At 42.4% G+C, this 23,369-nt stretch overlaps 1 protein-coding gene across 1 annotated transcript in view; it reads left to right on the top strand.

Moving 5' to 3' along the window:
* The window catches only part of NRG1 (neuregulin 1), a 432,712-nt gene that overhangs the window by 32,240 nt on the left and 377,103 nt on the right, over nucleotides 1-23,369 (top strand). The window contains exon 2 of the mRNA XM_048291885.1: nucleotides 12,018-12,092. Within this exon, the coding sequence (XP_048147842.1) occupies nucleotides 12,018-12,092 (75 nt within the window). The remainder of the gene's footprint in view (nucleotides 1-12,017; nucleotides 12,093-23,369) is intronic.

The following is a 23,369-nucleotide window of genomic DNA, read 5'->3' as shown; positions in this document are numbered from 1 at the left end:
AGTTTCTATAGAAACCTGGAATTTTAAGATACAAATTCAGTACAACTTTTTAAACACTTAATGCAAAGCAAAATTGGGTTTCTGCACTGTTACAGAACCAGTAAAAGCAAACAGTCTTTCCGGTGTAGGACAGCTCCAGGATGGACCCACTGCTGGCCAAGGCCAAGCCAGTCAGAGATGGTGGTAACGCCTCTGTGATAACATATTTTAGAAGGAAAAAAAGTTTTGCACAGATGTAATTATGCTCAGAGAAGTGAGGAGTGCAAGTATGTGAGAGGAACAACTCTGCAGACACCAAGGTCAGTGCAGAAGGAGGGGCGGGAGGTGCCCCAGGTGCTGGAGCAGAGATTCCCCTGCTGCCGCTGGTGCAGCCAATGGTGAGGCAGCTGTGCCCCTGCAGTCCGTGGAGGTCCACGGGGATACAGAGATCCACCCACAGCTCTTGGAGGAGCCCCACGCCTGAGAGGTGGATGCCTGAGAGGAGGCTGTGACCCCATGGGAGGCCTGTGCTGGAGCAGGGTCCTGGCAGGGACCTGCAGACCCATGGAGAGAAGAGCCCATGCTGGAGCAGGTTTCTAGTAGAACTTGTGGATGACCCACAGTGGGGCAGCCTGTCCTTGAAGGACTGCACCTTGGGAAAAGAGACCCACAGCAGTTCATGAAGAACTGTAGCCCTTGAGAAGGACTCGTCCTGGAGAAGTTCCCGGAGAACTGTTTCCTGTGGGAAGGACTTTACACTGGTGCAGGGGAATGACTCCTCTCCCTGAGTAGTGGGAGAAACAGTGTGTGATGAACTGACCATAATACCCATTCCCTGTCTCCCTGCACTGCTGGGGAAGAAGGTAGAGCTGGGGAGGAGGGGATGGTGGGGAGAAGGTGTTTTTGAGATTTGTTTTACTTGTCATTATCCTGCTCTAATTTTAGTTAGCAATACATTCGATTAGTATCCCCAAGCTGTGTCTGTTTTGGCCATGATGGGAATCAAAAAAGTGATCTTGCTCCTGTCCTTATCCCAATTCATTAACTTTTTGTTATATTTTCTCTCCCACGTCCAGTTACAGAGGGAGGTGACAGAGCAGATTTTGTGGGCACCTGGCATCCAGACAGGGTCAACCCACCACAATAAAGCATCCTATTAAATCCTAGGAATCCACTTGAAAGTTGGGGAATAAACTATCTGTGCTTCCCCATATAAGAAAGAAGCAGAACAGTTGTCTTCTTTTGTCAGTCTTTGTGACTATTATACATTTCCTGGTACAGAGAGGTTTCTTCCTAACATCAGAAAGATGCACACAACTGGGAGCGTAACTTCAGCCTCAAATGTTCACCAAAATATTAAATGTTGTTGAATGTTTGCATGCAAGACATTGGAAATGAATGTAGCTAGCTGCATCACATATCCCGTTCCTAAAGTCTTTTAATCTTTTTATATGAAGGGCAAAGTTGTTAAAACTCAAGCCAGGAATGCAAATACTACTGTTCAAAGTTTTCCATTTGGACTTCATTATCTGAATGCACTACGAAGAAATCAGGGTATTAATGGTATTTTGAGGCCTACTTAAAGCTTGGAGGTGGCTCTAGATTCTGGTGCTTTTTATTGAGTCAAGAAGAAAAGTTAAAAGAGTATCTAGAAGTTACTACTAACATCATATGGAGAAGTTACTGAAATGTTTGTTTTTCCTAATTCTGTGAGTCAAAGGCTATTCAGACGATGTGTTTATATACGTGACACTGGTTACCTGCTGCTTGCAACAAAGCCAGATTCTAACCAAGAAAAGATTTCATGCCTTACTGCAGTCAGATGATGTCAGACTCAGGGTGTGTATTAGCTTACTGTTGGGGACAAAATATGTGTAGGAAGAGGCCTTTGTTTGCTTCCTTCACACAGCGAAGAGTTATGGGGAAAGGAAGTAAGCAGAGACAAAGGAGGCTGTTCATTCTGGATCTGCCTTTCTCCTGAAAGGCTTCACTGTTTAGACAGTGAAGTGAACCCTGTGTTAAAATTAAGACAAAAAAGCAAGCGGAGGCGCTACAGCAGTGCCTTGCTTTCCGTGCATGGGAGGATTTGAGCACCAGCATCAGGAGGATTTCAGACCAGTCCATGACTGCATCACTGGAGCTCTGAGACACTTAATCCAATCAGCTAAATATTTCAAACTTTATTTTAAAGTACTTCTTTTTTTTCCTAGCAAAGAGTCACCAGATAAAATAAGCATGCTTGCAATTTAATTCATACACCTACCTGCCCTTTGAAACCAAGTGTCTAAAATGCATCCATCCTACAGCTGGAAAGAGAGACTTGTGATTATCCCATTCAGTCCCTGCAGTGACACACCCTCCTCGCTTCATTCAACAGATCCAGCACTACAGGAATTATTGCTCTGTCTTTATTCAAGCCACAACTGATGGTGCATGTGGAATAAGCTTGCTGGGAAGATACCCAGGCTTTGCTTTGACTCCAACTGAAAATGAATTTGCTGCATACCCCACTACCACTAATTATAGCAAATTACTATCACTGCTACGAAGCCCTTCTACATCTGCCTGATTGGCTTCTGTTCTGCCTCTGCAGCTGCTTGGTGAGGCCAAGCTCCCAACCTGTGCCTGCGAGAGGATGTTCACTCAGCTCTCAATTCACTTTTGAACCTGCACTTTCAATCAGCTAAACACATTCTGCTGTTGCCTGGGCGAAGAGTTTGGCTCTGGTAAAGGGAAGCTTAGGAACAGCTTGGAATTCTCCTGGGAAAGAGGCCTTTTCCACCCATGTGTTGGCAAGTTTGGAAAATGCAGCAAATGGTCAGTATAAGGGACAGAGAAGAAGAACTCTTGGGCTATGTTCTTCTCATCCCAAACTTCAGTTGCCTCTAAAGCATTTGGACTTTGAGATAACTGGTATACTGACATCTTCTTTCTTATCTCTCAGAGAGTTCTAGAACTTAATTAATTAACATTAGTGAGCTATGAACACTTCCTCTGATCGGAGTTACTACGTATCACAGCAAAATATGAATAATCTTGACATGCTCAAATCAGCTCAACTTTGATACAGGTGAAAAGAGAATGAATGACACTTACTACACTATAGGGAATATCTCGGGTTGTTTGAAATGCAATAATCCTCTTATGGATTTCTGGGCTATTTTTATAATACTAATTCTGATTAAAAACACTAAGTCTGACTGTCAGTACTAATCCATGCTTCATCCTTGCATATCTAGCAGTGTTAAACACTGACTTGTCTAAAGGCCTTTGAAAATATTCCCACATGTAAAAACTTCTGAGGAACACATGCAAGCCACACACATTTCCCTGTTTCTGCAGTGGGAAGAGTTTATGGAGCTACACAAGCCATCAGTATGGGTGCTGTATTTAGTGAATTGACTTTGATCATGTCCCAGTTTCATAGCAGCTGATTTAGTTTTTTAGCTCTCTGTTGTTCTGAAGTGAGTAATTGGAGTTCAGCAGTGACAAAAAATGGTTCTTTTATTTTTTCCTTTTTTTCTCATTTTAGTAGGTGCTCAGCTTCCCTCTTCATAAGCGAATAAGCTCTATAAAAATGGGCTGGAAATGCCTCCTCCAAAATGAGTGGTGTTGACAGGCTGCTGCTGTAGCCTGCTGCCTGTGCAGGTACAGACAGATGCTTTGAGCTCTGACCAGATGTTGCAGCCAGGCAAAAACAAAGTTTCCCAAAACTACTCAGCAGCATGTAACTCATTACAGCAATGGAGAAACATGCACAACACTGGAATTATCTTGTGTCCTAGACACTTTTGCCTCACTTTATGTTGTACTTTAGGCTGTCCGGACTGCAGATAGAATTGTATTGAATCCTACATTTTGATACTTAAAAAGCTCAGGTAACCTTCCCAAGCTGCACAGCTGTTCTAAGAGGATTTTCAACCATAAAGCATGAACTGTTTAACACTAGTTTGCAATTAAAATGAGAAAAATCTTGCAAAAAGCACTTTTAAAAAAATATGCAACTTGATGTTGTTTTTCAATACTCTGTCTGTAAAAACAGGACCTTTTTCTCAGTTTTCTAGTGAAACCTAATTTGACAATGCAAGAAGCAATTAAGCTAGAATATGTTCCTCTGCTTTATCTGGTCTTTAAATAATTTAGAGGCTGAAATTAGTTTAATTTTTTGTTATTTGTACTGCATGATAAAAATTTTATTCATTATATAAGCAAGTAAACATGGCAGGCAAATTGTGTGAGGCACATAAAAGTGAGAAAGGATTAAGAAAAAAGTATGGGCAGAATGTACTTGGTCCTGCAGATTTTGGTAGCCGTATGTAGTGTGAAGATGGACAGATGGAAAAACAGTAATGTAAAAATTTTATACTAGAAATCATCCCTTTCAAGTCTCCATTTCCAAATAGTTTTATAACTTCAAATTCTTTCTTTCCATCTGATACATTACTGTAACAAATGCAACCTTATAAACTTCCTTCTTAGAATAAAATAGGATTTATTTGCAATAGGGATGTGTGTAAGAATATCCAGAGAATATATTAGGCATTAGTTTTGTAGTTAAAGCTTAAAAAGTTATTTGAAAGCAATGCTTTTCATTAAACATTTGAGAAATTTCCACTGTAGGAAAGACGTTCGCATGCTGAACAGAGGAGAAGAACACTGATAGTTCTCTGCAATGGTTACGCTGTGCCCTGGGAGAGAACAACCCACAGTGTTGTCTTGCTTGGACTATTTAGATATAACCCAGTCACTACTCCCCTTCACAAAGACAATTCACTGTTTTCAGAGTGGGGCACTTGATAAGAAATTTGTCTTATGTTTCAACCCAGTGTATTCAACATTACTGGAGGGAAGTTCCCTTGTAGTGGGGATGTACATGGATTGGTCAAGGAGAAGGGATATGAATAAAAGCAATTGTGATTGCTTCAGTGCAATGGAAGTGCAGTGGAAGATAGGTATGGAGAGAAGTGGCAGGAGTATTATGAGGGCATAGCTGGTGGGGGTTTTTTGAGGACACAGACAGTAGCTGTTTTAAAAGCACAGATGGTGGTTGGGATGTAGGAATCTGTAGAAAAGCAAGACTTGAAGGATGCCTAAGCCCCTTTTTCAAGTGGGCTATGAGTTCAGGTTTCTCTGTTTTCAAGCATGCTTTTAAAAAGATTTTAAAAGAGTGTGGGTGAGTCTTCAGAGTGTGTGGACTTAACACTGTGCAAACCAAGCTCTAAATAACCCAGGCTGTCTCTCTCCCACCACAAAAGTCAGTGCAGTCACTATTTACTTTTAAAAACTGTGTTCAACTTTCCTAGAATTAGAATAATATTCTGGCAAGTGCATTCAAATTAATTATTTTTCTTACCTGTAGTAGTGACTGTGTAAATATTCTTTGGCACTGTTTGATTAATATTCCCTAGGTTGACCCTTTTGTTGTTAAACCAAAGCCACAGAGTTACTGTTTTTTCATGACTTTTTTTTCATGACACTAGAAATCAGTCTCATCTTTCTGTCACACAACTGTGAAGCAAACAGGGCTATGTCAATAAACTGGGATTATTTTTTAGCTTCCTGAAAGCTCCTCCTTGCTTCTTGACTACTATCTCTCCAGCTGAGAAATGCTGTCTTCCTCGCTCACAGCCCTTGGTGATTACACATTACTCTTTATGTCTATTCCCCAAGTAAGAACAAAGATGAGATAAAATTATCAGCAGGGTATCTTGAAGCCCCAGTCTCCACAGATGAATACTCATGCCAAAACAGGTGACTCTCTATTAATTTCGATTGCATACACTTCTTTCTTCTTTGAAATTATGGAGTGTAGTTGCCCTGATCCTAAACATCATCATGTCCAGAAGCCTTATGGAGTCACATAAAAACAGTCATAACAGATGAGACCAGTGTCCACTAAGCCAAATGTCCTGTACAACAAAATAAATAATAGGGCAAGGACATAGTGTTGCTTTTTTAGCATTGCCTGAATTTTTGTAAAGTAGTGGCTGAGGGACTCCTGAGCCAGAGATATGTACTTAGAAGCCTGTCATTTTATTTGACTGAAAAAATTATCTCTGCTCATTTCCCTGTGATGCTTATCTTTTCTTAGACATCATATAATTCCTCAGCTGCCTTACTTTCTATAAACTGAAGAGGTGGCATTTTCTGCAGTTCATGCCTCTTTGTAAAGATGGATTAGAGAAATGTCACAGGCACTGGAGTTTCTGCCTGTTTTGAGTTCATACCAGGCAGGAAGAAAACTCTTGCAGAGAATACTTTTGTTTTGGTGCTCCTAGAAGTCTTTCACACATAGAGCCTTACTAGGCTGCACACATATACTCCAAAGAAATGCTTATAAGGAGTAGACTGACTGGTGTCACGAAGTAATTCTTTTTCAGCTCTGGCTGACAAATACCAGGAACTGTCTATCTCAGTAGTTCCTTAAGTGAACTAAGAAGCTGATCCCATTCCACTTCTTTGACATTCCTTTTTATTTCTAATTTTCAAGACAAAACAACGATGTTCCATCCAGTGACACTTACAAAGAGCAAAAACATGCAAAATCCACTCCACTTTGGAGACTTCTCGTAAGGAAAGCCAGAACACTGGAGTTTCTTCTGACTGCAGTTCCCTACAAGATAGGATAGATGACATTATAGTGGGAGTCTGCTACAGGCCACCCAACCAGGATGACTCCCTGGATGAGTCACACTATAGACAAGTAGAAGCAGCTTTATGTTCGCAGGCCTGGTCCCCATAGGAAAGAGGTGCTATGCTGGATTTTGTTCTCACCAACAAGGAGAGGAGGAGGAGAATGTAAAGCTCAAGGGCAGCCAGGGCTGTATTGACCATGAAATGTGAAGTTTCAGATCCTCAGGGCAGTGAGGAAGGCACACACACACCCCCCAGACTTCAGGGCAGCAGATTTTGGCCTCCTCAGGGATCTGCTTAGTCATGTACCATGGGATAACTCCCTGAAGGGGAGAAAAGCCAAACAAAGCTTGTTGATATTCAAGGATTACCTTCTCCAAGCTCAGGATTGATGCTTCCCAATAAGAAGGAAGTCAGGCAGAAGCATCAGGAGACCTATGTGGATGAATGAGGAGCACCTGGACAAACTCAAACACAAAAAAGAAGCACACAGAGGGTGGAAGCAAGGACAGGTAGCCTGGGAGGAGTGCAGAGATACTGTGTGAGCAGCCAGGGATCAGGTTAAGAAAGCTAAAGACCCGATTCAATTAAAGCTGGTCAAGGATGTCGAGGCCAACAAGAAAAGCTTCCATACATACATCAGTGATTAAAGGAGGACTAGAAAAAAGTGGGCCCTCTCCACAAGGAAACAAGAGACCTGGTTACCTGGATCATGGTGCTCAGAACCTAAACGTGCATAAATCCGTGGCTTCCAATGAGATGCATCCATGAATCCAAAGGGTACTACTGTAGGAGGAAGTGGCTAAGCCACTACCATATTTGAGAAATTGTGGCTGTTTGTGAAGTTCCCAATGACTGGAAAAGGGGAAACATAATGCCCATCCTTAAAAGGAGAAAAAAGGAAGACCTGGATGCCTACAGGTTGGTCATTCTTAGCTTTGTGTCTGGCAAGATTATGAAGCAGATCCTCCTGGAAACTATGCTAAAACAATGGAAAATAAGAATGTGATTGGTGACAGAAAATGTGTCTTCACTAAAGGCAAATCATGCCTGAGAAATTTGGTGGCCTTCTGTGGATGGGTTACAGGGGGAGTGGGTGAGAAAAGAGTGACTGATGTAATCTGCCTTGATCTATTCAAAGCATTTGGCACTATCCCGCAAAGTATCCTTGTCTCCTCACTGAAGAGACATGGATTTGATAGACGGACCACTTGGTAGATAAGGAATTTTTAAGCAGAAGTCAGCTGATGGTGTTTGTTTCCAACAGGGCTTTGCTTCTGCTCTGGAGGGAACTCCTTGCTGCTTGTATTTCCCTGGCTGCTCTCTCTTAGCCATGGTGTGAATTTGGGTGGCTGAAGGTGAAACGCTGAATTCTGGCTTATTATCAGACAGGGCTGAGGAAGCCTGCTTGTGCTGGATATACATTTCCAGGATGCCCAGCAATCTGCTAATTTTCAGTGGCCAGATTTACACTCATCTAGCACTGTGTAAACTACAATTCCATATTTTAAAAATTGAAGTAGGTAACTCCTGTTTAATTTCTTGAGCTGAAAGCTATTCACTGGAAGGGATTTTAGGGGCTACAATTTCTCCAAGTGTCATTTTCTTGACTTTTATATCTGCACCAACACAGCATCTTTTTTGCTGCTTTGATTCCCCTATGATTCTGTCTTGCATTTTGCACATACTGTTCACTCCAGCTATCTCTGGTTGAATTATACAGAGCACTTCATGTGAAACCAGGCAGAGAGTGTAACAGATAACCAAATCTGCTTTTTTTTTTAGCTGGTGGAAAGTATCTCTCTTGAAGACACCATAGTACCTGTCAGTGATTATTTTCTCAAATGTGTGGCCGGTAAATACTGACATTTAGTATTGCTAAGTGCCTCTGTAGTAAATCATAAACTATGCAGGTTAGAAGGACCTCTGGAGGTTGAATCTTTCTCCCCCTCCTAAATACTAGTCCAGCTAGTGCTCTACACAGTGACCGGCTATTTTTTAAATAGCTCCAAGAATGGAGTACCCATAACATCCCTAAGACTTTGCTGCAGTGGCAAATTGCAAATTTTCTTTGGGGAAGAAAAATTTCCTAAGTTTTCTTGTTAGTGTCCTGTGTTGCATCTTGTACCTGATGGCTCTCACCCTTTCTCTGTGCATCTCTGAGAAGAGGCTGTCTCCATCTTTTTCTCCCCTCCCATGTGGCTGATGAAGAGAGAAATAGGTCCCTTTTAACCTTCTCTTCTTAAACCTGCTTTAAAAATCATTACCCATTATAAAGAATTGTAAGTTTAATGGCTTTAATAGTTTGGATTTTAGATCCCAGGAAGGGATCAGGTTTTCAGGCATTTATGCACAACTACAAAGGCTATTGCTCTTTTTGTCTGAACTTTTCATTGTTTCTGTAGATCAGTGGTTCTCTACTTTTCATTTATATAAAGAAGCTAAACTGTAAATAAGTGTATAAAAAAAAAGGAAAGAAAATAATAACAGTTGCTGCAATTTTAAATGCAGTTTTAATTGAAAGTGGTTTTGTGGACATATAAACATCTTTCAGGGTGTAGTATTGCTTCAGGACTTATGAAATAGTTCACAGTTTCCCCAAAGAAAGGAAAAAGCAATTCACAAAGTCAAAAGAGGGGTGTTGACAAATGAGTGTTAATACGCATTTTTCAGCAGCACTGAAAAGATAGGATACGTGTTTATACCTTTAAAAAACCCACTTTTGTTCTCTTTTTTCTTGCTTTGAAGATGCAAATCTTCAAGAGGCTCATAGAAAGATACGGTGGCAAAATGTGTTAACCCAGCATTTGGGCAAAGAGGCTTCTACAAGCCTTGTACTTGAGACATTTCAGTTTTAACATGTAAGGAAATGTTTCGAGAAATAAAGACTTAATTAGAGAAGTAGTGAGTTACTGAAAGATGTTGGAAAGTTAAAATAACTTTGTAAGGAAGCAAAGGCAAGAAAAGGAGACAGTAAACAATCTGTGAAGGATGAGTGTTAAAATAATATTCAATTAGAGACATCAAAGCTATTCTGCAAAGAAAAGTTATGAACAGCCAAAATAGAGGCTGGAGACCAAAAGGATTTGGAATAGAGGTGGGCAGGTTCTGGGGAAAACTTTATAAACAATAAGAGCATCTTAGAAGGGGTTTCTTAGAAAAACAGGGAACAAATGAAAGCCTAGATAGGCAGCATGATTCTTTTTAATACATTTGAGAAGGATGTTTTGGAAAAGCAAGGAAAATAGCACTCAATAAAGAGTACTTCTGAATAGAATATGATCTTTTAAAAAACAATAGTCCAGTGTTTCACTCACCTCACTTCCCTGTCATTGAGAGTATGTGGGCTCTTGTCACATGTAAAACAGCAAGAGAACAAGAGCTCACAACTAAATTCCCTTTTTTTTGCTTATTCTTTTAGCAGTTCTGAAGAGTCTGAATGCATCTGTACTGTTGGTGATTTTTAGTTAAAAGTTTTTGAAGGCAGACATATAAATAAACAGCAGCATACAAATACATATACGAAAGCCCCAAAGTGACTGGGATCTTCAGCCAAAGTAACTCAAGAATAGTTACTTAAAACTTCATAATACACCAGAATTTGGAGAAGTGGCCCTATATCTTGCTTTAGCTGATTCTGCTGCAAGGTAGAGATTATAGAAGCAAAATTCCTCCTCAGTCTTTTCACTTTCAAGTCACAAATTACTTCAGTACTATTCCTCTGCATTTATATAAATGGATGAAAGTCTGTCAGCAATAACTTAGCATTAATTGCTCTTCAATTAGTATAATGAGTATTTCTAGATTGTGTAATGCTTATGTGTGCATTCTAAAGCTTTCTCAAATGAGGACTTAATGCTGCATGTTCTTTGTGAAAGATCCTATAACTAATGGGAATGTGGTTTCATAGAATCAAAGAACCATGGAATGGTTTAGGTTGGAAGGGAACTTAAAGATCATCAAAGGCCAACTCCCCTGCCATGAGCAGGGACACCTTCCACTAGACCAGCTCGGTCAGGGTCCCATCCAGCCTGGCCTTAAATACTTCCAGGGATGGAGCGTCCACAGCTTCTCTGGGCAACCTGTTCCAGTGTCTCACCCCTATTAAAGTAAAGAAATTACTTCCTAATAGCTAATCTAAACCTACTCTCCCTTTTACCATCCATCTTCATTACTAAGCAGTGTATATGACCCAGTCAAATTCTGTGAGAACTAATCAGGAAGGGAGATTAGAACTCAATAAAGAAGGTGATTATTTATAGCATAGTATTTAGACTCCCTCAGTGCTGCCATAGTAGTTGGGCTGAGACTTTGGACTGAAGGACAGATGCCATGCTCCTTTCTTCCTCGCTGGTAAAATCTTCTGCTGTTTACATGGCAAGTGCCATGGATTCACTATACTGCAGTAACAGCACAGAAACTGTTTTTTTAAAAAACTCCATGACCCTTTCAGACTGCTTGAGTTGCTCACAATATAGCACATACACACCCAATTGTCCTACATAACATTTCAGAAAAGGCAGTAAGAACCAAAAAGAGGAGAACTAGATTGAAAATGTAATGAGCATGATCTTAAATGTCAAAATATGTGGACTCAAATGCTGTCAAACTGAGAGGTTCTTGATCCACCTCTGGTGCCTCACTTACAGAGCAGCACATCTGGAATGAAGAACATCAGAGCAGTATGATGCCAGTAACTCTGCACCTTCTGTGACAGGGGCTATTCCCTCCATAGGAAATTCACAAATGCAATCTGCAAACGAGACACATGTCAGGTTAATAACACAGCCCTTGCTGACCTAAATGCTAGAGAGGACTTGAATTGCACTTTTCCGAGGGTAAAGTTATTCATAACAAGAAATGCTGCCAAGATAAGTTTTTTCTGCTGCATCCATTGTCTGTTAATGAGCTAGACAGCAGGTCTGACATGCTCATGTTTGACGTCCAGGTATTATCATATGCATCTATCCTTAAAGAAATGCTGGAAGATAAACTCAGGCTTGACAGTCTGGTCTGCAAGGGTCTGATCTGCAAAGATCGGATCTGTCAGTGAAGTCCCGCACATACTTGGTGCAATAGCATCATCAGTTCTGCAGCTTGCATGTCCTCCACCCTCTTTAATGACCCTGTTAAAGGAATTTACAGCGGGTTGACACTCAGACAAAGCAAATGAGATCCCTTGGAAGAACTCTAGACAACCATTTTCCCCAGATTTCTGCTGGGAGGTGTGTTTGAGGCATGAAAAAGTGTGTGTGTTGGAGGGGGGAGGAATTTACTGTAAGAGATTGTGTTAAACAATGGATGGTGTCTGCATATCTGTTCAGTGAGTTTATCTAAATATTCCCTTTTTCTCCCCTTTTTTCCTCCCTTCCCTTCCTTCTTTCTCTTCTGCCATTTCCTGCCAGGAAGGGCCACCTCTGAAGGGCCAGTTCTGTACAGCCTGGCACCAACACAGACGGACGCCAACAACAGTTCCAACTGTGAGTCAGTTTGCAATGGGGGGACTCCTTGAAGCAGTATTGGTTTATGTGCATGTAGAAAGTGCAAGAACTCTGCAGAGGGCTTCCAGAACAGGGAGAGAGTAGGTTTGTTACCCCTAGCTCCCTCTGGTTGGAGTAGCATGCAAGTTTTTGATGTCTTACTAAATAGCGTTAGATAAATGTAGCTTCTCCTGAAATACACAAGGATTCTGACATGTGAGGGCCAGTGACAGGGAATTTTACCAGCAGAATAGACTTTTTTAGCTGGATGCTGTTCAGAGGAAACTGTCTATTACCAATAAGCGAAGCTTTGTAAAGGGAAGGCCTGGTAAAATCATAGCTCTGGCCTGTTACTTAGGCTAAGAAGAAAAGGACTGTGGGAGAGTGACTCAGCTAGAATAGAGGAAGTGAGGCATGCTGCAGGAATGCCTCATGCCCGCACCGTGGTGTATAGTGGTTGGTTAAATTGGGTTTGTTGTGTCTTAAAACTATGTAAACTGATAACCGACTAACGGCATAAAAAGGCCGGGGTTTTGGCAATAAAGATCCTCCTTTGCACCTGCCTGGGGACTCCTCATCGCTCTGTATCGCAACAGCTGTCCACCAAGAAAGCTTAAGACACATCACCTGACTAGAGAAGAGGCTGGAAGTCAGGCGACAGACAAGGATCTTCATTGAATTGTTATTTTCACAGCTAGAGACAAGAGCTGCCAGTCTCAGATTTTTGTAGGAGCACTGATCTGTGTTAGGACAGGTGAAGAGACCTCGTTTTAAGTTTTGAGGTGATTTAGCTGCTGTCAATTCGATTCTCTTCAGGAGCACCTGCAAGGGGGAAGACAAGACTTTGCACAGTTCTCTCTCATTATGCATGCACATAAAGTTATCCAACACTTGTGATCCCAGTCCCCAGAGGCCCCTTCTCCTAATATGTGTGTTAGGTGAAGATATTCCCTATGGAATTGTAGGAGAGGAAAAAAATGCATTACACTGAGCAAGTGAAAAATGACATCCGCTCTTCACTGTTCCTGAAAGGTACTCCTCCCCTATATTTTTCTCTTGGTGACTTTCCTGGTCCCAACAGGCTTTGGCCCAGCATCACAGAGAAGGTAGCTGGAGAAGGAGATAGTGATTTAAAGGAGAAGTGGGCAACTGTATCAGCTGGAAAATTTGAGAGGAGGTGATGGCAAATGCAGAGGAGAGCAGAAGGCAAAAAATGGAAAAAGTCTCTAATTACGCCTACACTTCAAAGACAGTAGGATAAGTTACATCCTCTGGCAAGGACTGAGAGGGTACTGGTTCAAGACTAACTATTTGAGCTATAAAATTTGTATCATCTCATTCATGGAAAGGTAGTATAAAGCAGTGACACACTACTGTACAGTGAAGGGATTAACTCTGTTTTTTCTAGATGCATTGTCCTCAGCATAGTTCTAACATTTTCCATGATTCTACTAAAAACTGTATCTTTGGTATGTATATGTAAATACAGCTTTTTATGAATATACTTGAATATATTAGTAAAAATCTTGCTCCGAAACTGTGAAAGTGACTAATAATGTTATCATAAACAATGCTGTATTCTGATTTTATGCTGTACAGCGAATGGAAAATTCACAACACAGACCAATGTCTCACTGATCTGTGACTCTTAAGCAAAGAATTTCTTCAAGCCATACTTCTTCGTCTCAAATGCTTAAGTGAGTCATACTATATTTGTCCTGCTTTTTACTTTTCTGATGATTTGTTTGTCTCCCAGTTCCTGCAGTCCAATGGCCGCTTCTGTAAACTATTGATTGGAATTGTTGATGTCCTGGGCAGTGCATCAAACCAGACGGTTTGTCAGTTGTATCAGTCCTGTGAGCAGTTCTGTCTGTTGGTAAACATGTGGACAAGGGCCTTGAGATCAACAGGAAGACTCACTGTTAAATTGCAGCACGCAGCTAAGGAATCTGTGCTTGCATTTGTACCAGGTGGAAGTGATTTTAAAAAAATGTAAAATCTCACAGAGGTGGGAAACTGAGTATGGACAGAATTCAGGCTAATGCTTCACTCAGCACAGAATGCCTTTCGGAGTTAATGAGTGAATACAAATTAAAACACTGAGATTACACTTCTACCAGATCTGACAAAAAAAAAAAAAAAAAAAAAAAAAAAAAATAGCAACAGGCTCAGAGAAGTACAGCCCCATCTTTTGGGAGAGAATTAGTTTCAAAGCAGGTTTTGGGGACCTAAAGTCTGAAATACAATACACTATTCTATTCTTCCTTTTAGCTTACCTGGTAGTCAATCCTGTACTTGTCTAGAGCAGTACTCTATTTTTGGCTTTTTTTTTTGGTTTGGTTTGGTTTTTTTGTTTGTTTGGTTTGATTTGGTTTGGTTTTTGTTTTCTTGTTCAAGTTGCCAAAGCACTTAATCAAACTTCAAGATGGATTGTGATTACATCTCAAGCCCTTCTTTGCACATTGATTGATTTTGTTAATGTTTGTTTTGGTTCCTCTCTAGTAAGAACAGTTTGAAACTGCACTATATGGGGGGGGAAATTTAGACAAGAAAAGTAATAGCATAGTAATTTGTTGCAGTGGGGATCCTGCAACACGCATATACCAAACCAGGAGTCCCGTGGAAAGGAAATATATATGGGCAGACAGATTCTTGATAGCTGTTTCAGAGATGTTTATTTCTCCAGCCGCATGGCCGGAGCTCTGCCCAGGAACTGTTCCAGTCACGGGACCAAGGGTCCTTCTGCCCGCGCAGGGAACACAAACCAACCAATGGGAACGAGGCTGAGCAGGGGCAGGGAAACCCCGTGTCTGTGCCCTCAGGGCCCCTCTCCCAGGGCTACATGGCAGGGGAGGAGACCCCAACACCTCACCCGTTTTATTTTAATAAAAGGAGAATGAAAACAACTGGATAAACATAACAAGAACCGTTTCAAGACAAAACAAGCCACCCTCCTGAGTCTTTAAATGTCCAAACAGATTCTGTGGAACATCTTAGGGCTGACAGAAGGGAGACAGAATTCTCTGAGCATGCTTTGTGGGGAAACTGAGGCAGGAGAGGGTTTAACTTCTTCCCTCCCCCTTTTCATCCCCCACTCGGCATTGGAAAGGGATTTTTGGGGAAACAATTGGCAAAAGCATGGTTTTGTGAGGGAAACCATGGATGAAGAAACGGATTGGGAATACACTGGGGGTAATAGGACATAGGGTAAAAGGGAAAGGTGGGATTAGGAAAGGGAAACTGTAGGGGGGCCTTACAATGGAGATATTGTCTAACATGACTACGATTTTTTGCATATATACTGCCTTTTACAGAAACACCATCAGGCCCAGTGACCTGCGATGCTTGTAACCCTTTTCTCCCTAGTACAATATTAAATTCCACCACCTCTCCATCTCCCAAGCTTGGGATGCATTTTTCAGGGTTATTCTTTTTAATAGCAGTTCTATGCACGAATATGTCTTGCTGGTTGTCACACCTTGTTATAAAACCATAATTTTGCTTAACATTATACCATTTTACTATCCCTAAGGTCTTAGTTACTATGATCTTTTCCTTTTTCCGAGTGGCTGCTGTTTTCTGTCTCGCTGCGTCTTTGCTCTCTCCTTCAGTCGCTCCCGTGTTGGAATTGTCGGGGCTGCTGATGCCTGCGCGCTCTTCCCGGGGTCGCGTTCGGGGCTGCGCGGGCCGGGCCGGGCCGCGCCGCTCAGTTCTCCGTGCGTCGCCTCCTCTGGTCGCAGCTTCGCTGCTGCTGCCAGGCGCTGTACCCACATCTCAGCCGGGCCCCCGGGCGACGACTCCCCCGCGCCCCGCTCCAGCGCGCGTCTCGGCTGGGCACGGCTCCGCTCCACCGCCACCACCGCCAGCCGCCGCCCCTCTCGGTCGGGCGTTCACAGGGCTCGCTCCACCACGCGCTGCGCGGGGCCGTGCAAGTCCCGCCGCTCCCGCTGCTCCCCGCTCCGCCGCCGACACTGCGGCTCGCGTGGCTCCGCCCGCGCGCGGGAACTGCCTCGCTGCTGCTCGCAGAGCGCTCGGTGCGCGTGGCCTGGGCCGCACGGTCCCTGCGCCACGCTTCCCTTCGCCAGGACACAGCTGACATTGCTCAACAGTCTCGGTAACTAAATAATATTCACGAAAATATTCTTCCATCGGCATATATTTTGACTCCAGTATTAACTGTGTCCAAACGGTTTTCCAAAAGCCCTTGGTAAGAATTAAATCCCAAGAAACATAGAAAAAGTTCTTAAACAACCATGCCAGGAAGTGTTTCAGTTCTTTTTGAGCTTGAATCAAGCTAAAATTTACAAATCGTTGTTCAAGAATCATTTTAAGTTTAAGATAAATGTCCATATGCGGCTCTGAGAGCCAAGAGTCTTCCCACGGTTCCTCCATAGTTTAGATATGGAATAGCAAAGCAAAACCAAGAAGAGGAATCCAAAGTTTCCAGGGTTTACTCACACAAATCAGTTGCTTAGGGATCGGGGATCGTTCTGCCCGCATTCCCACCATTATGTTGCAGTGGGGATCCTGCAACACGCATATACCAAACCAGGCGTCCCGTGGAAAGGAAATATATATGGGCAGACAGATTCTTGATAGCTGTTTCAGAGATGTTTATTTCTCCAGCCGCATGGCCGGAGCTCTGCCGAGGAACTGTTCCAGTCACGGGACCAAGGGTCCTTCTGCCCGCGCAGGGAACACAAACCAACCAATGGGAACGAGGCTGAGCAGGGGCAGGGAAACCCCGTGTCTCCCCTCAGGGCCCCTCTCCCAGGGCTACACGGCAGGGGAGGGACCCCAACAGTAATTCCATGCAGGTAAGATATTGATCAAGGCTGCTCAAAATGCTTGGCCAATGTCCTTTTTTTTCACCTCCAGTCATTTGTTTGTAGCCTCTCTGAGTCTCCTGGACCTGCACAGATTAGTGTTGAAATTATTGGGGTCAGGCAATTCTTGAAGATTCACAAAAGCACCTAAAAATGTTTTTAGGACTTTATTGTTGTTATTATTATTCAGGATGTCCTCCTTTGAATGACAAGCCTACAACAGGAAATACAAACAGGAAAAGATAGTCTATCTAGGTGGACAGACTAAAGGGCAATAAAAAGGAAGAGGTCCAAGGGGTCCAAGGGGTCCTGTAACAATGTAGAACTCTCCCTCTGAGAGATAGGAAAAGGGGCTGAAAGAGGGTATACAGACCCCATTCTTGGGTCTGTATATATATTCTTGGGTCTGTATATATATACTCAAAACTTCATGATACAAAGCTGATTGAACCTGGAGTCCATGCTTTGAGTAGGGGTTGGACTCCATGTCCTCCAGAGCAGCCTTCCAAACAATGTCATTTTTAAATTCTACTATCTATGGTAAATTCAGTAGCAAAGTCCTGTGTGTTTAAACTCTATATAGACCTGATAATTGGTCTAGCACCTAAGCTGCAGAAAATGTCCTCCCTCTTTGGAATTAAGCTGTCTCCTCTGAAACCACCAGATGATTGTTGTCTTCTGGTAGCATGCAGTGGACAGAAGAAGAATGTGATGTGATTTTTTTTGCACTAAATTTAAATGAAATCTGCTATATACACAGAGCAGCTAGGAATTTAGGAAACAAGGGCTGGAAATTGAGCTGACAATCTCAAGCAAGTACAGAAATCTTCCTCCCCATAAGACTAATGCTTATCGAATTTTTTAAAATGCAGAAAGACAAAACTCTTCTTTCGCAGATGTCCTGGGAATCAGAGCTGGAGGCGTCTCACTCTGACAGCATTGTTCCTGTTGTGTAGCTAAATTGTACAGGTCGGTCCTGGGGCTGTCAATCCAGTTAAGTCTGCACCACTGTTTAGAAAAGAAGTAGATATACTCCAAAGACAAAATGCCAGTGACTTCGATGTGACTTTTTGATAAAGTCCTGGATTCTTTCAGCGAGAAGAAAGTATTGTTGCATTAATGTAATGACTTTTGATATCATATCTATTACTCTTTTATTGTGCATTTTCAAACCCTGGGCTCCGATTTGGTTTTGATGGACACCAGATTTTTTTAGTTCCAAATGTTTTTTTGAAGTGTTTTCTTGGGGTTTTTTGTTGTAGTAATGGTAATCTAAACTGAGAGCTCATTATAAATTCCTGCTGTGCACGATAAGCTCTTAATCTATCTATATTACCTGAGGCAGGGTCCGTGGGAAAAATGTGCTCTTATACCAACTGACATGGATATAAAAAACGGAATTTTTCTGGGACACTAGTCACTGTCCACATCTGAAACAGAAGCAAGAAATTTCAAGATACTGTGTTTCATTATGGGTTTCTGGGCTCTTGTATTTTTTCATCTTAAAATCCCTATTCAGAATCCACTGAGTCTGCTTGGGTGTCTCCTGTTTATTTTAGTGGGTTTGGGAATAAGTATTACATCAGCAAGATTAATGATTGTAACTGCATTTATAATGCTTTCTGCTTTATTCTTGCTATCTGTGCCATTAGAAGCTTCTTCTTTGGCCATTCATTAAAAACCAAACTAGTTGCCTTCCTGAGACATGCCAAATTGTTTCTGCAGTCTGCTAATGACTGCTAGTTCTGCTGGCAGATTTCATAGGGAAAATTTGGAAAATGAATCTATATTGCCAACAGCACTGCTGCCATCTGATTGTGTTATTACAAGAGTTAAACTCTTATCCTTTTTATGCTGTGACTTATACAGCATGATGCTTTGATTTTGTCCACCTCCTAATTATGTCTGTCACAATACAAATTAGATGGAAAATCTTCACAGGAGCATCCTGCCCACGATTTTAGCATTAGCAAGAAATAATTGCACAGTGCTTTCTATGGAAACATTTAATTTCATCACAGTTGCCAATTTCAAATGATTGGTTTTGTTCCAGTTAATGGGAGCTGCAACAGAAATGTCAGTCTGGCACAAATCATGGTGCCAAGATCTGCAAGCAGCAGAAAAACAGCAGCTACTGAGAGACAGTGTGGATGGTTCATGTGAAGCAGCTTTTAAGGACAGTGAGATGGCTGGACACCAAGCGTTTGCAGTTACAGGTTCCTAAAGCTCATAAGGTTTTATGAACGTCAACAACTTTGGTGCGAATTTGTGAGATGACAGGCATACAACATCACTGATTTCCTTCTGAGGTGATGACGCACACCACTGCTGGATTACATCCCTCAGGTTCCTTATCTATAGCACTAAAACAACATGGGAAGAAGCCTGCTTTTTCAGGTGAGTGGAACAGGCAGACGTGATGGCAGAAATCAGACAAAAGCACATGCCAGCACCTGGAGACTGGTAAGTCAGGAGAGTCTCAGCAGTGTCAGTACCACTGCAGGGTGAGCCCCAGCAGGACATGGCTATTGCTCAAGATGGGGTGACAGGGAAGCAGCACTCATAAGGTTCAGAAAGAGCAGAACCTGATCTTTAAGTACTTCAAGGTGTTAAAGCTGTGAAATGTTCAGGGTTTGGTTTTTTTAATGACTGCCTCTGCGTGATAGATATAAAAGATAAAAGCATTCCATAATTGCTGTTTTATATATATATATATATATATATATATGTAATATAATATATTTCACAGATATTCTGGTACCTGTTTCATGGGGACATTCAGACAATAGGATCTGAATTAATTTTTGAAATGCATTTATTACATAGAATTAATGTGTGGGCACTTTCACTCAGAATTAAGCTAAATTAAAATAAAGGCTTAAATTCAAGAGCAGGGTATGTAAGACAATGAAGACAGACAGAGAATTTTCCTTCATCTAAATTTTATGAAAAGCTCATGGAGGTAAATTGGTATAAACCGGGTCCTCAGCTAAAAATGAGATTTATCCAGTGATTTGATTCAGGTTGCTCAGAGCTCCATCCAACCTGGCCTTGAACCCTGCCAGAGACAGGGCATGTATGTGGAACAGGAAAGATGTTTAGATGGCGTTTAACCTGTTGTCTCCAACACCTGGCATTAGCCAATTACGCTTGTCCAATGCTTTAAAATTCAATCTTATCTCAATACCTCTGCATGTTTGTCCTATAAATACATATTCATCTAAAGTGGTCCAAAATCTAGGAGGCCAGTACTTGCCCCAACATCCAGCCATGCTTCCCTGGCACCTCTTTTGTCATCCCTCCCATTCCTTCAACTACAAGAACTGGCTGAAAAGCTTGTCAAAACTACCAGGATAGTGTTCAGGTAAATCAATGGATCAACAGTGAAAGAAATAGACTATTAGTGTCCTTGCTCAGGAAAAGGCAGATATTTCAGCTCAACCCTTACTAGACATTGAAGTCAAAATGAGGATGGTGTTAGGAAGGCTCAGGTGTGGGGAAAGGCTTGTACACACGATCAGTTTAGATGTGAGATGCAACACCACAAAACCCCAGCATTTATTATTTTTCCCACAATACTGGTGGGATAGCAAGAACAATTCAGTTCATTGTAGGCATTACTATGAGGCTGGTGAGGCACTGGAACAGATTGTTCAGATAAACGAAGGATAACCCATCCCTGAAGGTGCTCAAGGCCCGGTTGGATAGGGCTCTGAGCAATCTGGTCAAGTGTCCTGACCCATGATAGGGGGTTTGGAATGACATGATATTTAAGTTCCCTTCCAACTTAAACCATTCTGTGATCTTAGGAGTCCCTGCCAACCCAGACTATTCTGGTTCTATGATTATTGGAACATGTCAGTACATGGAAAAGACTCAAGTCCCATACTTGGTGACATTTCATAGGACTGCCTTCCCAACAGGATGGTTTTCATTCTCTTCCCATTACTTGTGTCTGTTGCCAAAAAAGTACAACTTGAAGCTATTTCTTCTTGTACTGTCCCTTGTTACCTGGAAGAGACTCCACTACAATCTCCTTTCAAGTAGCTATAGAGAGCAATAAGGTCTCCCCTGAGGCTCCTTTTCTCCAGGCTAAACACCTCCAGCTCCCTCAACTACTCCTTATATGACTTGTGCTCCAGCCCCTTCACCAGCTCCATTAACCTTTTTGGACATGCTCTGGAGATAAGAGGCCGACTACAATCCAGGCTATGGCTACAGTAACAAGCTGCCATGATAATCCAGGATACAGCTTTACAGAATGTCAAGACCTCAATGTAAAATGAGTGCAATATATTCTGTCACCCTGTCACCAGCATGAGGCAACTTGGTCCCTATGGAACTGTGTCTTGTTTAGAGTAAGTGGAGAAGTCAAGTTTGCCAGGTTTCTATCATGCCTTAAGACTGTTAGCATGAGGTAAGGGATCGAGCCCCAGAATTTCTTCTGTCCTCTTTCCAGTGAATGCACAATGGTTTCTGTTTTGCTTACAGAGAAATAAATCACTTACCTTCTTGCTAATGCCTTTTGTATTGGGTTTCATTTCCCTCTTTGATACTGAAGGTTACCAGCATGTCTGTGCCCAGCAGGCATCAGTTGGCATCAGTTCTTAAATTCAGAGCACATAACTGTGCCTTCAGTTTCCATTCTTTGGAAACCTGAACATACCATGATTAAAATGCACTGCAAACAGATGCTTGCTGATAAAGAGATTCCATTTGCTTGTACTATTTGCAATTTTTGCTGTGAGGGTTTTGTCACTGTCTAATGGCTAATCTTTGCAAGGGTTCAAAGAACCTCCTGGCCAAACCTGTGGGTTTGATAGGTGGAATTTTTGCACTCACTGAGCAACTCAGAACTGTGCAGCCACCAAATCAGAGAATCACAGAATGGGTGGGGTTCAAATAGATCACAGTGGGTCATTTGATCCAACCTTCCTGCTCAAGCAGAGTCATTCTAGAGCCCATGGTACAGGATGGCATCCAGATGGTTCTTGAACATCTCCAGTGAGGGAGACTCCCCAGTCTCTCTTGGCACCCTGTTCAGTTACCTGCACAGTAAAGTTCTTACCCGTCTTCAGGTGGAATTTCCTGTGCATCAATTTCCCATTGTCTCTTGTCCTATCGCTTGGCACTTCAGATACTCATTGAAGAGGTCCCCTCTCAGTCATCCCTCTTGAGGCTGAACAGCTCCCTCTGTCTTTCCTCCTTAGAGAGATGATCCAGTCCCTTAATCATCTTCATTGTCCTCCGCTTTACCCACTCTTGGAGCTCCATGTGTCTCTTGTACTGAAAAGCCCAGAGCTGGACACAGCACTCCAGATGTGCCTCACTGGGGCAGGATCACCTCCCTCAACCTGCAGGCAATGCTCTTCCTAATTTACCCCAGGATGCCATTGGCTGTCTCAGCCACAAGGACACACTGCTGGCTCATGGACAGCTTGTTGTCCACCAGGACCCCCAGGTCCTTCTCAGCAGAGCTGCTTTCCAGCAGATCAGCCCCCAGCCTGTACTGGTACATTCTGGGGTTATTCTTCCCCATGTGCACTTGCCACAGAACCGACATCAAAAAAACATGCCCTGTCACACCCTGCTGCTGCAAGTTTGACCAACAGGGACTGTAGAGTTGGCTGTATGCACCCTGCACTGCTTATGCACTGGAAAATTGGTCATTTGGCTTCTGGATGTGGAAAATCTTCCTTAGCACAGAGTTTAGAAAGAATTCTTCAATTTTCTTTCTTTTCTACCAATTGAACTTCAGGAAGCAAAGGTCAGTAAAGGTCTGTATAGCAAAACAAAATTATCTTTATGAAGAGGTGACTTGAAATTTCTTCTAACAGCAGGCAAGAGCATGTCACTGCATATGAGAGGGAAAGGCAGAGATAACCCAGATTGAATCTGGAAGCATGTGTCCAAAGCAGACTTTGTTGATATTATAAGCTGTACACATGCCTCCAAGATGAGTTTGGTGATCCTGACTCAAGACAACCAAGGCAATAGTGTCTCTCTTCCTGCAGCCCCAGGGCCTGCCTTTATGCCAGTCCTGACAGTGCAGCTGTGGGCACAAACCAAAATAGCCCTGTTGTCTACTCACTCTTACACGGTTGTACATCAGGAGTGACCCCCTCCACGGCAGTCTGAGACTGGTGTGAAGTCCTCCCAAATTTCAAGATGCATGCACAGGTCTGCAGGTGCCCTGCCAATACCCTAACTCAGCAACTGAGGCAGAACTGCAGCACAAACCATACCTCTTCTCACTCCTGCTGTGGGTGCACTGGAGGCACCCACATATATGTGTTTGTTTTCCAGAGTGCTCCATTAAACCCTTAAGTCCTGTATCAAGAATAAAAGTGAGCTGCAGGCAAAGCTGAAGTTGGCCAGGCATGTGTTTATAACAAACACATCTGGGTTTTTTCAGGATGAAGTTGGATTTTCAGCACATGTTTATTAACAC

Source organism: Corvus hawaiiensis, chromosome Z (genome assembly GCF_020740725.1).
Source record: "Corvus hawaiiensis isolate bCorHaw1 chromosome Z, bCorHaw1.pri.cur, whole genome shotgun sequence".
In the NCBI taxonomy this organism is placed as follows: Eukaryota; Metazoa; Chordata; class Aves; order Passeriformes; family Corvidae; genus Corvus; species Corvus hawaiiensis.
This window is presented reverse-complemented; position numbering and strand designations above follow the sequence as displayed.